General features: G+C 49.5%; 4 protein-coding genes across 4 annotated transcripts; all 4 read right to left on the bottom strand.

Moving 5' to 3' along the window:
* Window positions 1-2912: 2912 nt before the first annotated feature.
* Window positions 2913-4912, bottom strand: P153DRAFT_324768 (uncharacterized protein). Its single transcript, XM_033665250.1, has 2 exons — window positions 4429-4912; window positions 2913-4371 (listed from the first exon to the last, which is right to left on the bottom strand). Exons 1-2 carry the CDS (start codon window positions 4875-4877, stop codon window positions 2931-2933), a joined length of 1890 nt encoding a protein of 629 aa, XP_033519842.1. The 5' UTR covers window positions 4878-4912; the 3' UTR covers window positions 2913-2930.
* Window positions 4913-5127: 215 nt separating this feature from the next.
* P153DRAFT_370109 (Metallo-dependent phosphatase) lies at window positions 5128-7497 on the bottom strand. Its single transcript, XM_033668954.1, has 7 exons — window positions 7131-7497; window positions 6696-7027; window positions 6391-6648; window positions 5983-6343; window positions 5859-5936; window positions 5340-5808; window positions 5128-5288 (listed from the first exon to the last, which is right to left on the bottom strand). The coding sequence occupies exons 1-7, from the start codon at window positions 7282-7284 to the stop codon at window positions 5252-5254; spliced, it is 1689 nt and encodes a 562-aa protein (XP_033519841.1). The 5' UTR covers window positions 7285-7497; the 3' UTR covers window positions 5128-5251.
* Window positions 7498-8406: 909 nt separating this feature from the next.
* P153DRAFT_370108 (lytic polysaccharide monooxygenase) lies at window positions 8407-10922 on the bottom strand. Its single transcript, XM_033668953.1, has 2 exons — window positions 10363-10922; window positions 8407-10162 (listed from the first exon to the last, which is right to left on the bottom strand). Exons 1-2 carry the CDS (start codon window positions 10670-10672, stop codon window positions 8763-8765), a joined length of 1710 nt encoding a protein of 569 aa, XP_033519840.1. The 5' UTR covers window positions 10673-10922; the 3' UTR covers window positions 8407-8762.
* A 1025-nt stretch (window positions 10923-11947) lies between these two features.
* P153DRAFT_425843 (uncharacterized protein) lies at window positions 11948-16787 on the bottom strand. Its single transcript, XM_033672569.1, has 7 exons — window positions 16605-16787; window positions 16189-16552; window positions 15684-16129; window positions 15460-15529; window positions 14539-15402; window positions 14275-14480; window positions 11948-14216 (listed from the first exon to the last, which is right to left on the bottom strand). Exons 1-7 carry the CDS (start codon window positions 16699-16701, stop codon window positions 12403-12405), a joined length of 3861 nt encoding a protein of 1286 aa, XP_033519839.1. The 5' UTR covers window positions 16702-16787; the 3' UTR covers window positions 11948-12402.
* Between the last annotated feature and the right edge of the window lie 83 nt (window positions 16788-16870).

Raw genomic sequence — 16870 nt, 5'->3', positions numbered from 1 at the left:
CAAGTGCTGACAAGTGCTGACATGGCTACAACCACGCCTCAATGCTTCCAACCGACGTAAATCTCCTGCAACATTGCGGGACAGACCCGTCCACCCCCGAGCACGTTCTATTTGGCGGGACCGCATTGCATGGAGCTACCTTTACGTAACCTCCTCAGATTGCTGAAGACATGTGCACATACGCGTTGCCATGATCAATATTTGAAGATCGCTTAATTTGTCATTTGGGTTGCCGAGAAGCCTAGTATTGGCATCATGGCTTGTCCTCCATTCTAAAGAACGGAACGAATTGGGGGTTTCGATCTACCGCAGATAGTGACATGTGCCAATGTGCTTTTTCAACCCATGGCTGCAACTCCGAAGAGATGTATTTGGTACAAAGCATGGAATCCGTCTCTACAAGGGCCGGGCCTAGAGCCTTGGAAAAACACGGGCTCATGCGCGCCACAAGAGTCGATCTGTCGGGTGGCTAGGCAGCCGATTGGGGAAACTTTAACGACCGAGTGGCTTAGCATTACCACATTCCGTGATTTCTTAGTATTACATTCTCGCTCGCGGTAGCGCGAAACCCGGAAATAGTGTAGTGATCGGGTCCGATTAATATGACACGGAACTAGCAGAATACTATTTAGTTTTAGTAAATTCTTAGATGTGCAAAGGCTTTACGTGCGTCTTGGAAGTCTACGACTCCTTTCCCAGATTTTTCAGTAATGTGCTGTGGTCGCTGCAGTAGGGCATTGCTTGTTGAAACGACAAGCTTAGTTCCTGGTTTCGCGCTACCGCGAGAGTGTTACATTCCTGAATTGCATAGGTACTGAAAATGGCATAGCTGCAAACGACCCAAGTTCATAAATAGCATAAAAGTCCAGATGTAAGCCAGTTGCATTCCAACCGTGCTTAAACGATTCCAATACGACAATTTGTTTACGTTTTCGAGAGAAAAAAAGAAAAACGTAGAGTTGTTGCAACAATCGAGCAATCTCATTCTTGCATGCTTGATAAAATCACATGTTTAGTGGGTACATGAAATATAAGATCGTACTCTTTGTGCTACGCGGGCTTGCACGCTTACGCACGCCTATTTATGCTGTTTAGGGTCAAGACACACATATCTCTAGAGCGGCGATGTTCATCATAGTCGATTTTTGACTTCGTGTGGTGATGTTTGGTGCTGGAACTTGAATTATATACACCGCTTCAGAGGACAGGATGTGGTCATCCATAAGCATACATCATAACCTTACATTTCCAGACAAGCTGAACCGAAAAAGAGCTCATACCAAATAACCAGAACGTGGGAACTTGAACAACTTCAACTCTGTTTTGCATAGCAATGACAGAAAGAATTGTGTGATTCTTGCTACCCTTGAAAAAACAATATGTGATTCTCTACGATACATCTTATGTAAGACATTCCATGGTATTAGAATTATATAGCGCTAAAGATGGTAGCCTTGTTGGTGCGGGCTCTTTTTTTTGGTTCAGTGTGTTAGAGTTGATACTGATTCTTTTAAATACAACGCCAGCTTAACCACATCATTAGTCTTGATATTCCACTTTCTGTGTTCTAACATTAAACGCCGAACCTTTCTGATCCAGGATGTGGCACAGCAATTCAGGACAAGCTCATGGTGGGCCAGAGAAGCTGTTCTACAATCTCCAAGCTCCAACAAAAAACATCCCTACGCTGAATGAAGATTCATTACATCGAATAGTGCCCTCTTCTCTCTACTATAGAGAATATTGACCACATCTTCCAAGAACACATTTCATTTCTGCGAATTCGCCGTGCCCACCACTTGATTAGAAGGATACAAGCTTCAATGCTTACAGAGAATTGAAAAGCATCATCGACACAATAAACTTCCTTGGTGGGGGTATCAGAATTTAGAGATGCGCAAGCCTGACAGTGTAAGCTTCTTAGGTGGGCACAGTTCGCTGGAATCGTGAGGTGTTTTACCCAGCAGAGTGATACATGATACTCGGAGTTACTATTACGCTTCAAGAATACTCTCAAGTCCACGCAACAAGAGGTGCTTTGTTAGATGTACTTGGATTAGAAAGGTTCAATAATCAAACATAGTGACGTTATTGCCCTGCTCTTGTTACTATGAATCGAAACGAGATTATCAAACCGCATTTTTCTTCTACAAAACAAAAGAATGCTTGCTGTATAACCAATTCAAATGACTCAGTGCCTCAGTGCCAGGTACCGGTATACTAAATGAAATGATGGTTTCACCAAATAGTGCCCGCCAACTTACATGACAGAATGCGTAGACTTGACATCGCCAGTTTAGTAGTAACAAGCAGACAACTCGGAACAATCGGTGCAGAGACATCCTCTTTACAATTGGAACCAAGATCGACCTAGCACAAATGACATACGCTACGTTGTAGTATCCGACGGAGGTTTTAGCAGGTTTCCATCATTGTGACTTACTCGCACTGGATGTTGGAAACAACCGCAACTCGAACCTAAATTTGTATTAGCTGTTGAGATCTGTTTGTAGAACGTATGTATGGAGGATGGCAAGTTGTGGAAACATCTGTGGAATAAGACAATAAAACGAGAACTGGATGGCTTCAAGCGAGTACAGTGAGGAGCCATTACAGAAGAAGACGTACGACGACGAGTAAAACAGCGTCTTGCTTGGATATGGCTATTGCGTACTTATCTAAGTTGAGTGTCGTTCGGTAAGGAGGAGACAAAGTATGCGTGTCACAGGCAACAGTTCTGCATAGAGTCTGGAATAGAGTGGGATAATAGCACCAGTACTCGCAACAGCAAAAGTAGAAACCCCTGCTTAAACCTCGCACTGAATGAAGAATCAGAACAAACGAAAGAACCTCATCACGAGACAAGACCAAAAAGAAGCCATCGAACACAAAGACATCATAGAATATCATACAGCTACCATAACCTATCCTTACAAACCATCATTCATTTTCTTCAGCGCCTCCCTAACTTTGCTCACAGCCTCCCTCGCCGCCCTCCGATCCTTCACACTCTCGCTTTCCCCACGACCCAGCATCTCATTCTCCTTGTGCCGAACAATCGTCCTGACCAGATCCTCCGTGCTCTTCAACTGTAGCCTACCTTCTTCTCTCACGGTTCCTTGCCACGACTCCCGCGCACCCTCCCATGTTCTCTGCATATGTCGCAGGGAGAATGTGAGACCGACGGCTGCGACGGCACTCGCTTCGAAGAGGGTGAACGACGACGTAGCGTAGAGGAGCGCCGATAGAGCGGAGGAGATAGATGTTGTTGAGAACGTGGCAAGGACGAGGCGCTGAGCAAGAGCTTGTAGAGGTGGAATCGTCGTGTCGATCAACTCCGTGCGCGTCATGGATATAGCCTCAGGCCAAGGTTGTGGATTTCGCACCTCAGTGCTCAGATCTGTGCGGGGGTTCTCGATCGTGGGCGCTGTCTCCCATGTGGTGGTTTCTGGAACGGTGTTGACGACTGAACCTTGCAGATCCTCTGGGTAATCGGCTTGGTTCATGCGGCCTGCAAGGTAGATGCTGTTCTTCTCTGCAGAGACGAGCCATCTCCTCTCAAGGATCTCGGAGGTTAGCATTGTCACATCGTCGACGCGCCAGAAGAGTTTCCACCAAGACAGTTTGTGCCAGTTTTGTGCAGAGAAGGCTACGTCGAGCTGGTCGCGCAGTTCCGTATGCGACTTTTCGGCCCAAGTCTCCAGATGGCCGATGATTGACGCTGATATCTCTGTAGGCGGAGAAGCAAGCTTTTGTAGTTGTGCAGTATCTTCTTTCAGTATGTTTGCTTCCACGTCGTCGGCGATGGAAGAGATCAGCGTCTTCATCGCAGGCTTGATGGGATCTGAGGTTTGGATATCATGGGCGAACCACTTGGACAGTCCTGCTAGCCCACTCCTGAACCATCCTCGTTCGTAGGCGACCGAGTTCTGTATCGATTCGCGGAAGCTAGCGAGTGCTTCTGTACCGAGCTCGACATTAATGGCTGAGGTGGCAGTCTCCATGTCTGGGTTGGGCTCTTTGAGTGATGCTGGGAGCTCGATTGCCATCTTGACCACATCATCCAAATCTTCGGCGCTGTCTGATGAGAACCTTCCGAAAGCCACTGCGCTGTCAAGGCCTTCACCTAGTAACAGCGTCTTGTGCACCGGGTACGGCACAGGCAGACCTCTCGTTGCAGTGGCCTGCAGCTTCGGAACCAGCACCGACTCCTTGGAGCTTTCTGCTGACGAAGATCCGACGATGTTCGCAACATTGACGTTTAGGGTTGACACTAGCACCTCCAAATTATGCGTTCGCAGGGTTCTCGAGGGTACGGAAAGGACCTTGTACAACGGTGAGGGCGGATATGCGTCGGAATCCTCTCCAAACCTGACCATGGTCGTCAGCTACTGCTCACTTTTACGTATCTAATTGGTGTGCGCTCACTTCAATAGCACGGCCCCCGCATCCCCGCTACTAGGCTTGTCCAATTCCTTCTCCCACCACTCCTCGGCACCCAGCGGGTCTGCCAGAAGCAGTCGCGCAAGGCGCTGCGCGCTCACTTGGCTGTTCAATCCAAGCACTGCGACCCGTGTGACGGCATCCTGCGCCTCCAGCCCCCGCAGCGCCAATTGCAGCCTGCTGATATTTACATGAGTCTCCGCAGCCCCGCTTAGCGCCGAGAGCGCATCGTGCAGCTCCTGGTTCCTGGAGGGGATGTTGGGGCGCAGATTTATCGCTGTGGGCGAGACCTGTGTGGATGCGGAGCGGGCGCGGAGGTTTGGGAAGCGTGGTTTGCCGTCATGACGACAGCGTAAGGCGACCGGAAGGCGTTCAGTTACTCGTCCCGCGAGGAGAGTCGTTGATCGCGACACAGAGGCCACCCATGGAGGCATCGGGCTGAGAGATGTGCATTGCCATGGACATCTGGCTTGCCAAAGTTCATGTTGCGGAATCACCTTCGGCCCGGCCCGCCGTCACGTGGTTAAGTTACCTCATCCATCTCACTGTATACAAGAAACGGAGTGCATCTTAGGAATGGTATTTCATTCAATGAGAACTCGGCTCAGTCATGGCACGGCACTTGGCCAGCAAATTAGTACCGCTCGTCGTAAGGCCACACCTACTGGCTCCCTGCCTGCACACGCTTGCCTGGTATACTGATCACATCACAATTCGTTCACCCCATGAAACCAAAACCCTACACGTTGTTTGACTTCTTTATTTGACTTTCACCGTCACTCCATGATCTCGAACGCATCAGGGGCTTCTAGCTCCTTTTGCTGCGGCTGCTGGATCCAGATGACCTGCGCACGTCAATAACCACACTTAGTAAGAGGGATGTAGAAGCTACTCACATGCTGATTCTCCTTGCGACGTTGGCCAGTCCCTTATCGTTGTCTGCCTCTTTGGTTGCCTTCTCGAGAGCCTGCTCTCGACTGACCTCCTGGGACTTCCGTACCTCTTCGTGACTTGGCGGGAGTCGCTCATTTTGTAGATCAACTTTACGGGCATCTTCGAACGTGTGGATCGCTTGCTTGATTCCCTCTGCACCGAGCATGAGCGTGCCCGCTGGGAGCCGACCTCCAGATGCTGTTTTCAGTTCAGTAACCCGTTCAGACTCTTCACGTAGCACTTGGAATACGCGAGAGAGACGACCAATGGCCAGAATCTTGTTCTTGATGGCACGTCGCTTGAACTCTGTCGAATCTGGATCCAGGCTGGAGAGCGGTGGCGATGAAGGTGCAGATGCCAAAGAGCTAGGGGTCTCTTCCTCGAGTTCTTCCTTGGAGCAGGTATTGAGAATGGCGATAAGCATGTCGGTGACTAACAGAGTTAGGCTATGACGGTACGCGCATACAAGCGGGGCAACATACTCTTTTCGCCAACAAAGGGCAGAGACCAGGTGAAGACATCCATGAAGTTGGGCAACCAGTAAGGATGCGGTGTGCAGTCTATGTCGGTTAGTTGGAGTAGGGTTATATTCATTGGCATACGTACTAAATTGTCGAATGTTCATGACGTTGTTCTCGTATTTCAAAACAGCTGCCTTATTGTTGTACACGTCAAGATAGTTCGGTGCACTAAATATGGTCATGACACTTGGGAATCCAGTGGTCCGAGTCTTCCTATACATTCGGTAACCGGCATCTTGGGCTTCGTGAGCACGGATGATTGAAAGCAGGTTATTCTTCTCGAGGAAGGCGCATGCAGCGGGGTACGAGAAGAAGTACGAGCATCCGCGGACGTGGTTGTGAATGAAGAAATCGTTGGTCTTCTCTTGTCCGAACTCCTCAAGCGGGTCGGCCCACAGGATGTCGCACATCAGGCCATGTGTAGGTGGTTCGCGGAAACGGTCGATCTAGGGCAGTCAGCACCACTCTCACGAATGTGTCCATATTCACATACGCTCTTCAGATCGTCTAGTGTGTGGAGCTCAGGGCTCAATCCACCGTGTATGCACAAAAACTGTTTGTTCATGACCGCCGCCAAAGGTAGTGCGCAGAACGAGTCCATGCAGGCCTCATAAACTGCCTCTGAGTACTTGTGCTTGCATTCGAGTTTGAACGTGAAATAGTCAGTCAAGTGACGGCATTCGTGGTTCCCGCGGAGCAGCCAGAGCGTGTTTGGGTACCAGATCTTCAAGGACCATAGGTACAAGACACACTGTTACAATCAGCATTTGCGTGCGACTCAGTCTGCGGGCGTCTCACCTCTATGCTGAAGTAACCTCGATCAACATAGTCGCCCAGGAACAGGTATCTTGTCTCTGCAGGGTCGCCGCCGACCTCGAACAGCTTCATGAGGTCGTAGTACTGTCCGTGTACATCTCCGCACACTGTGATCGGTGCGTCCATCTCCAGAAGGTTGGGCTCCGCCCTGAGAACCTCTGAGCCCTTCTTTAGGATCCATAGCGCCTGCTGCTCAGTCAAGCGGCCTTCGCGGTAGAAATGCTGCTTCAGGAATTGAATATTGGGCTTTGACCGGTCTTGGGGCGAAAAGAATTGGTCGTCGGTCGGTGGGAGGAAGGCGGGTGCCTGAACGTCTGACAGTCGCAGCGGAGTTAGCGGGACAGTTCTCTGGGTCTGTAGTCGCAGGAATACATCTAACAATCGCAAGATACGAGAGAGGGCGTATGGCTAGCGTACCTTTGCACACGCGGTCCAAAGTGCTCACTTGTGTGCCGTCTTCCATGGTGTGCAGGCTAAAGTCGATTTCAGGCAGCGGCTTCTTCTCCTGCACGGCGCGCATTGCATTGTCGATGTAGTTCGCAGACTCGAGGTCTTGCTGGTTGTTGTCCATCTTGGGCAGGATACGTAACTAGCTGGAGTTCTGGCTGCGGAAAGATGGTCGAGGGAAGAGGGGGGCGAGTGGCGGCGGCGTAACGGTATGGGATGGTGCCCAGGCTAGTCTGTGCTTGCTGATGCCCCAAAATAATATCTCGCCTTCGTTTGAGAGGAGGAGACACTTGTTTTGTCCCGTGCTCACTGTGCGCTGGCGGTGAGAGCTTAGGGCTGAGAATGGGGTGTGTGAAGCTGGTATGGCATTCCCCTCCGACCACACTAGCCCGAACAGGAAACCGCCAACGAAACGTCATGGGGAAGCTCTCTGAGCCTTTACCACAAATTCAACTCTGCGCACACTCACTTAGAGCTCGATATGATTGTATCAATGACCTATACAAGAAGGATCGGGGTGGAAACTATCACGTCACGATTGTTAGTACTTTGTTCCCACCATTATCATCGTCACAGCCTAGAGTAGCATGCAAAAGGACGACACAATGGTGAATATGCCAAGCTTGCATCGACAATCTTCCAATACAACAGCGAATCGGTTCAATATACGAACCTTAGCCCCATAGGGCTGATTGTAACGTTTTCTGCAGCCGCAACTGGGATCCTCTTGGTCATCATCTTGACTTTATTTTCGAAAACGACCCCAATAAGCTCTTATCATGAGATTGTAGAGAGTATGACTTCAGCTCAATATCGGAGTCACACGCTGCAACAAACATGTGCCGCGCTTCTAGTCATATGCAGAGGCACTTTTGGAATCTGTGTAAAATTGAACCCAGTGAGGGGTTGAAAAGTATATTGTTGTAATGGTTCAGATTTGAACACAATCCCACTTGAGGGACGGAAACGTTCATTTAGATTTCTTTTTGAGGGGTAGTGCAACATAGTAATCGATAATGTTGTGCCGAACTGTTATCACAAGGGGTCAGCACAGTCAATGGACTGATGACTTTAATTCGTTTCTATCAGACAGATACGATCACAAGAGGTCGAGGATGGACAACTACATGCGATGCCCGACGATTGCTTACCTTTGGGTCACATAGTACAAGCATGAATTGGCGTTACAGCACAGCCATCGAATCAAAGCTCATCAGTCTCAACAATCCTCAAAGTGAACATTATATTCAATGAATGTTTGATTTTCAGTATACTCTTACTTCAGGATGTACACTATTCAGCTCACGAAGAGCTTTCCCTCACAAAAAACAGGACATGCTGAACCGATCAAGGCTCAGTCACGAACGAGAGAAAGAAAAAAGAAAATCCAAGCAGCACCCAGATGGCGCCCATGCAAAACCAAAGACGAAACATGAAAAAGAGAACCCCTTGCGAGTCGTGGCCCGACTCTTCCGACCATCCCAAATGCGTGACGATGCGCAGGTATACAATACGTCCCCCAACTCCAAATGATGCGTTATACCAACGCGACCAAACCCAATATTTAACAAAGCACTTCTCAAACACAACGGGATGTTGCATCTAGAAGAAGCGCGAGCCGTGGCGACGGTGAAGATGGGCGCGGGGGAAGTTGACGTTGCGCTTACGAGCGCTGCCAACAACGACGCCGTTGGTGCAAGACATACCAGCAGCAAGGTCCTGAGCAACAACGCAGCCACGGTTGCAAAGACCGAATTGGCTGGAGCCGATGCAGACGACAGCGCCGTCATCAGTGCAAGGCGTGCAGTCCCCATCGGATGTTGGCTGTTCAGTAGCAACAGGCTGAGCAGCGGCAGCGGTGGTGGAGGGTTGTGTTGCAGGAGCAGAAGAAGCAACGGGATATGATGGAGCTTCCGAGGACACAGCCGAAGGAGCAGCGGCCGTGGAAGAGGGTTGAGTTGCGGGCGCGGAGGAAGCAGCACCAGGGGCATAAACGCCGGGGTTCGATTGGACGGCCGACATGGCAGGCGCAGATGAAGCAACAGCAGCAGATGAAGCATCAGGCGCGGATGAAGCAATAGGCGCGGATGAGGCAACAGCCGCAGATGTGGCGACAGACGCATCGCTGGACTGAGCCTGCGAGGAACTACCTTGAGAAGGAGTGCCAATCTCACCACTTCCAGCACCCATCGCGGTCATTGCAGTGCATCCAGCGCCTGTAAGAGTATCACCAAGAGCAGCACCAACGCCCTCGATAACGTTCTGACCAGGATTGGGGTAGTTGAAGTCTTGGTTCTCGCTGGTGCTGCATGAGGTGGCGGGAATGTTGGCAACAAACATATCTGGAAATGCTGAGAGAGCAGAAGCAGCGCTGGCAGTAGATGCAGAATCAGAGCTTCCAACCTGGATTGGTGCGCAGTTCATGTAAAATTCTCGGTTACCGACCTTGTTGAGCCAAGTCCAAGCAAAAGTGTACCGACCGTCAGGAATGGTTGAAGGCATAGTGACCGGGAAGGTTGCTGCGAGACGTCCGTCTTCGTTCGTGGGCAGATTTCCAGAGACGTTTGAAGGGCAGCCACCAATAACGCTCTCAATGACTTTCCACTGGGACTGCAAGGTTGGCTCTGCATCCGTAGTAATGGAGAATTGGCATGAGCCACCGCCGTGGACAGCAGATCCCCTGAAGCTTATCGTCTGAGTCTCTCCCGCGTTCCATTGGTTCATCTCGGTGATATCGTAGACGCCAGAGCGTTGCTTGCAGGGAAAGTCGGCGAGCTCTAACGGGGAGCTGTTGAGTGTGGAGTTGCCGAATGGAACAGGATTTAAGATGGTCATGTGTGCGGAAGCAGTGGCAATGAACGCCAGGAGAGCAGCAGCTTGGGAAAACATCTTGGTTGTTGAGAAAGTGTGGTGGATTTGGGTATCAGGTGTTTGGGATATCGTTAGACCGGCTAAACGATAGAACGATTGTGGGTATCTGAAAACTGCTGGGTCGTGCTGGTCTTGCTCAAAGTTAGCATCATGCTCATCTTGACTTGTGAATAGGAGGTTGGATATTTGCATGGAGATGAGATGCGCTGATCCTGTGCATGAACCATATGATAGTACGTTCATGAGACAGCCATTGCATGGAAATTGAGCCATGTTCCCCACGACGAACCTTTACTCGCACAGTCTCAAACGACAGAAATTTAGAACTTACCAAGAAAATTGATATACCAAGAAGATTTGCGATCAAATTCAGCAAGTTTTCGAGATAGTATCAATGCACAGCGATTGGAAGGAGTGTGATATCTGCCACAGGCAAAATACTGAAAAGCGAAATAGGAATAAAGAAGAAAGCTTGGAAAGTGTGCTGTGGTGAGCGTATGATGAGAAACAAACCATATGCGGGATACCAAGATATATAACTCTATCGACTCCCTGAGCAATGTGTGGCGGTATGCAGACCACTGCAAGGAACCAGGAGCTGGTACCACCAAAACCCATGACTGGTCATGATCAGAATACATGGTGGTCCGGCTTGATCGCCCACCATGGCTTAGTGTTTGGACTTGAAAACGGGATAAGTAGTGCAACTGTCAGGCTGGATAGGCACAATCAGGCAGTGATTGGCTAACGGAACTTTGGGTGGGAATTGTTTTTGAAACAAAAGAGCGGAGGGGCTTCGTCGTCCTCGGCCGTCTGCGTGTTTGACGTTAAGTCAGACCGTCTACTGCGACCCTGCAGGGGCCCAGGAGCCTCTCCTATCGACAGCCAGGCCCAAAATGGGTTGGTGTCGAGTGGCGATCGCCTCCGTCAAGCTTGAAACCTTAGCACCAGTCCTTGCGCACGCTCCTATTCGCCAGACTCGTCATCTCAGCGCAGACCGTCTCGCTGTCGACCGACAAACCATTTCACGCCGTCGCCATGTTATTTGTGACGTTGGCCGTGTTGCCGCTGTAGTGTGACACAGGCGCAAGTGGGGATTCTGCTGACGAGGGTGGCAGACGTGGTGAAGATATGGTAGGTTGGAATCCATAGGTACATACGCAAGCCCGGTGGATGTCAGGCATGTGTCCTGTCGGCCGGGCACCCCTCCACCCACGCATGAAGTCTGTTCTGGGAGCTCCTTCTTTTGATGACCCACGTTTCTCTCTCCCATTTGCGTATCGTCATTTACGCCATGTGCGTAGGAAGCAGTGCAGTGACACGAATGTGGCTGTGCAGTGCCAGCTTTGTCTGCACGGTAGCGCGATATCGGTGAGAGGTGGATGTTGCACAGGCGGTACGGATGCAAGCATCAAGAGGCTGTGGCTGTCGTCGACGTGCTAGCGGCTCCCAGCTGGTTGGTGACCCAGATCAGCCCGCGATCAAATCGCCGCGTTGTCAAAGACGACGACTTTGGTGAATGATTGGCCGGCAACTGCCGCTCTTTGCAAAATTCCCCTGTTTGATAAATCACTCATCTGACCGATGGTCGCTTCTCCACCTTACAGCAGATCCTGTGGAGATGCAGGCCTCGAATGCTTGTTTGCTGTTCCTGGCGTAAAAGTCCGCTGACGCACGTCGGCAAGTCGTCAGCTATGAAAGAGTGGCTGGCGCGAAGTAAGACATGGAATCGCTGAAGTGTCAAACGATGTCCTGAGCGACATCCGTCGACAGGATGTAACAACACTGGGAACATTCAGGACCCCGAGATCACACTAAACCTAATACCACAAATAGAGTTACTTCCACACTACTACGTCGAGCATTTATTGTTGTAGTTCATGGCTTAAAGATAGGCCTGAAACGCCAAACCACCGTATCCCAGAGCAAGGTATGACATAAAAACATAGTTTTCTCTCCTCTAATCTCATCCACTTCCGAGCCTCTTCATGTACTCTCAGAACCACCTTCATTTCCAGCACGTGTGTTGGACTTCTATATTCTTTCCACATAGTGGTTGAGTCATGAAGGAGACCATCACAATGTTCATTTCCTTTCCACTTTTGTCTTGAAGCCGAGAAGCATTCCACATGTCATATCACTGGCCGCCTCTTGTTGGAGTTTCGGTGATGGCAGGTTTCATTTCCCGAGCCGCCTACGATCACTTGTTCATTCAAGCCACAGTGCTTCGCATACTAGTCTGCTTTCTAGAGTTGGTATTCATTCGTCCATCGCTTTCTATGAGATGAAACCTTCCTTCTACAACAGAAAAGCCGGGTCTGTCGTCGCCGGATAACTTGACTATGGCCCAAAAGACTTAGTAGCGCGTCGACTAAACCCCTCCCGCGGAACCCTTGCGAAATGAAGATACCTGCTTTTCCAGCCAAGTAGTTTTCGATCGAACTCTAACAAAGGGAGATTTCTCAACACCAATATGAACTCGCCCATCTCCCCAACCAATAAAACTTCCGTATCCATAGCGCGAATCCAGATCCTCTAAATGTCGGGCACGCCCTTTCTTGTCGAGGTATGAGGTATCTCTCATATCTTGAATAGCAGTGCTGGCGGCGAATAATGCTATGATAGATGCTATCGAGGTCGGAAGCCGCGGCAGATATTGGCCCGGTCGCCGCATATACACTATGATAGCGACGATTGCGTAGATGCAGAGGATGCCCTCGGAGATGGCGAACATAGGCGTTGAGACAAATAGGCGTCGTTCTGACTCGATGCGCCAACTTTTCTCCACGGGCGATTTCTCCTTGTCGTAGGCTACGAACAGCTTGTTTTTGTTCGTACCCAACCATATGGCAAACAGGTTTGAATACGCTTTATTCAGTGGATCTATGATTTCGCCGAATGTTGGCACGCCTTGCTTTGGGTTGACTAAGCGATTGCTTTCGAGACTGTTATTTCCACTGCGGATGATGAAATAGTTCATGAAATCATCGGCAAAACTGTCGTTGTGCCAGCCCGGACTGTCTCCTTTGAACATGTATCGATTTGACTGACCGGCCAAGTTGACGGGGTCATTGCTGAATACGTGTGATATGTTCTCCTTCGTCTTGTCATCCAACACGGAATTTTCTGCTTTTCGTTGCAATCGTCCATCATCATTGACAAGGATAGTTGAATTTCCTGTAATCCAACGTGGCCGGCATTGGATCCATATTGAGTTCTGCTTGTCAAATTTCATATCTTTGTCTCCTGGGCACGAGCGTTGAGGATCACGAATCCAGCCTAGAACGAAAGATTCCATGCATGCTTCTCGTTCTTCCTGTGTTGCATTCGTTCGGGGCTCTAAGGAAATAGTGAGTTCTGCTGCACTCGGACCTGTTACACATGTTGCTGTCTCCCGGATTGGGCCTTGGCGCAACTCCAAAAACGCATGATTGGTGCATCGAACGTTTTTCGAATCCTTAGAGATGGTGATATTGATGGATGGGCGTAAACTAGGGAGTGCCCCACCATCTTCAACGAACAAAGCGGCTTCGAAGTTCGTGCCTACATCTAATTCAATGCAGTCCAGTTCTGCACCAAAGGCCTGAGTTTGTGCCTCAACGTTACTGCCATTTGTAGCATTGGTTCCCTCTGTGAAAAATGGCATGTAGAACATCTTGTCATCGGTCCATGCTGGCAGTGGCGTTCCTTGGGTGTAGTTAGACTCCGCAATTAGGAACTGATCTTCTCCAGTACCACCCTGGTAGGCACCGGAAGACTCAGTGGAACCGAAATCCGAGCCTGCTATTGGTCCAACATCCCCATTAATTGAGACGAACTTTAGCTGGTAAGGTAGATATAGCTCTGTGGCGTATCGCATATCAATCGTTTCTTGTTGGAACAGACCTGCAAAGGCAACTGCGAGCAGGTTTGCGAATAAGGCCATGGTACACACGGCAGCGAGGACAAAATGTCTCGACCGCAGTGCTTTAAACAAGACTAGCTGCGGAGGAAGAGAGCTATAGTCACAATCGATTGACTTCTTAGCTCGTGCATTGCAATCCCGGAGCTCCTCAATGGGCTGCAGCATACAGAGCAGACGGTTAATCAATACCCAAATGGGCTCGATAAGCGTGGCTATGACCGTCGGAATGTAGTTTTCGATAATGTTTTCCACAATTGAACTTGAAGAAGGAAGCGGGAGTCCTACTACCGTGTCAGTAACTGTGGCGCAGAACTCTTTCCACATGCACGCTTTACATACCCTGTAACCGAGCCTTGACAAACACCGTGACAAGAAGCACAGCCAGCCCAATGAACAGACTTACAACGGGGAATGCCACCCATAAGCTGAACTCCACAGGTCTCACGGGCTTCGCAATATCGGAAAGAGTGTCTCGACGCTGGCTCAGAATCGTTGGCACCTGGGACTCATTATCACTGTCGGGTGCTTGATCTAACTCGATGATGCTGCAAAGGAATGTCAGTATGTCTGAATTTGCATCATCTGGTACATATGGAAACTGACCCAGTTCTTGAGCCGTCATCGACAAGCTTATATCTTTTGTGACTTAGAACAGCTTTCATTCCATCCGTCGTACAACAATCCAAGTCCTGAAAATCAGATAGCAGTGGTTGGTTGTCAGCAACCAGGCCCATGATACTGGCGATAGTGCTTGGGCTAGAACGCAGGTTCTTGGTTCTTGTTAGTGAGAGATATATAAGTGCCATAATGGCGAGCGACACAACCCCCAAAAGACCTTCAACAATATAAACGAAGAGAGGTTCGAGAACAACTGCTTCGGTCGTGGCTTGGACCTGGCCGGTAACGTTTTCGACCGTGGCATAGTTCTCGTCCAAGATTTCTCGCATCGCACGAGCGAACATCAGTCTGTAGGCATCCGCATATGACTTACTGAGCACCTGCCAGTCAAGGTAATCGGCCAATGGCCGGTTACCAACAGCGACCGCCATGCCGACCATAGGTTGGACAATACCACCGCCCTGAGGGCCAGTGCTCAAGCTCAAATTGGTCCCCGCAATAGTCTCTAAGTACTTCGGAGTAGCTTTGCTCGGTAACACGTCGCCCCTAACTTCGCTTGAGAGTGAGCCACTACTCATAAGTGACTCGAACCAAGTCGTGTTGAACAAACCGTCTTGGAGCGGCTGCTTTTCGCCGACAGGGTTAACATCCAGGACATTTAGGCCAACCGCACTGACCGTCGCGTTGACGCGCTGCTGGTAGTATGTGGGCCAGCAGAATATGGCTGTGACGTTGTTAGGTGGGTCTTCGACTCTGGCCTTGTTACGCTGGAACGCTGCGTAGAAAGTGTGATTACTCTCAGCCGGACAAGCGTAATCCAACGAGTAGTCTGCAAAGCCCAGGGTGTTCCTGTGTCGAAGAGATCAGTTCAATCCAGGCTTCAATTCCGACGAGCGTGTGACTAACCAATAACCAACATACATAGCGGTATATTCTTTATTCTCAAGAACTTCCGGGTCATTTGCGTTGTTGGCACCTAATTTGAAGAGTCTGTTAGTCAATCATCAATGGAAGTCGACCGAGTCATAGGAAAAATCACATGGCTCAGCTGCCGTTTTGGCAATCTTAACTTAATGATGACTGCCACTTGAGCACAGCAGAAATTTACATAAATCTTGACCATAACGTACCTTTCGTCAGATTCCCGGTAAGGGCCATGCTGAAAGCACAGCCATTAGTGCTATTGGCGTAAAAACCACCGTATAAGCTTGAGCCTTGACTTGCTACCTGACAATACAACTGTACGCTATACATAGTTGTTGGCGCGGTCCAGTTTCCATAAGATGGCATATCATTCAACCCCTTTGAGGCAGGTTGGAATGGTGCGAGTGTGTAGTTACGGGCCATGTACTGAGTAAGTGTTTCATTTAGGGTCGCAATGGCATAAGTTGATTGCGCATACGTAAGTGGCAAGGTGGAGGTTTGTTTGCTAGCAGGAACAAATGATGTCGAGCGAGCGAAAGGCAAGGTAGTGGTCCGTGTGATTATTTTCGTAGAGAATATACCAGCCTGCGTAGGGACTATGCCCCAAGTAACAAGGAGGACAGCGAAAGATGCCCAGAACACAGGCCAGTGCCTGTCACTAATCAGCATGCGGCCAACTCAAAGAATTGTTATTCGAGTGTCTCTACTCACCGATCTCTGAGCGCTTTGATCGGAACGAGAGGGAGAAAGTCGAAAGGATATTGTAATAGAAGAGAGTCTCGCCCCAGAGCCCCATTCTCTTTACTCAGCTGATAAAATGGCTCCATCCTTTTTGTCTCCAAATCGATCCATGCCCAGTAAATGCTAAACAGCACGGCCACGATAGTGGGGAAGTACAGATATACAAATGATTGGCTTAAGGGTAGGTCGCTGACCCTTGGTGCAAATATGATACCTCCATCTCGCAAACTCTTTGTGAGAAATATTTGAAGCACGGCAATTAATGACCAGCATATGAGGATGGCGATAACAAGGACTGGAGTTCGAAGCGCTGGTGGTTTCCATTGTTTAGAAGCTATGGGATAATTAGTTTGATTGTTACCGATAGTGTCAAGAAAGTAAAATACCGGTATTGTTTTCGTTCAGTGCGAATATGGATAATCTTGAATTGCCCTTGGATACTCCCTCGCTGGTTGAGGGCGCGGCCGGCGCGTTGTGAGCCATTCTTCAAAAAAATTCGATCAACGAATGTGATTAGTCCAAAAAAGAAAACGACAAAAACAGTAAGAAAAAACGGTAGATGGTCGAAGTGTGCCCGGCTTGCACAGCATGATGGTACAACGCGCATGTACTTAACGAGGTGTTGGCGGAGAGTAACCGCCGCCTATGCAGC

Source organism: Dothidotthia symphoricarpi (genome assembly GCF_010015815.1).
Source record: "Dothidotthia symphoricarpi CBS 119687 unplaced genomic scaffold P153scaffold_20, whole genome shotgun sequence".
NCBI classification, from domain to species: domain Eukaryota; kingdom Fungi; phylum Ascomycota; class Dothideomycetes; order Pleosporales; family Dothidotthiaceae; genus Dothidotthia; species Dothidotthia symphoricarpi.
This window is presented reverse-complemented; position numbering and strand designations above follow the sequence as displayed.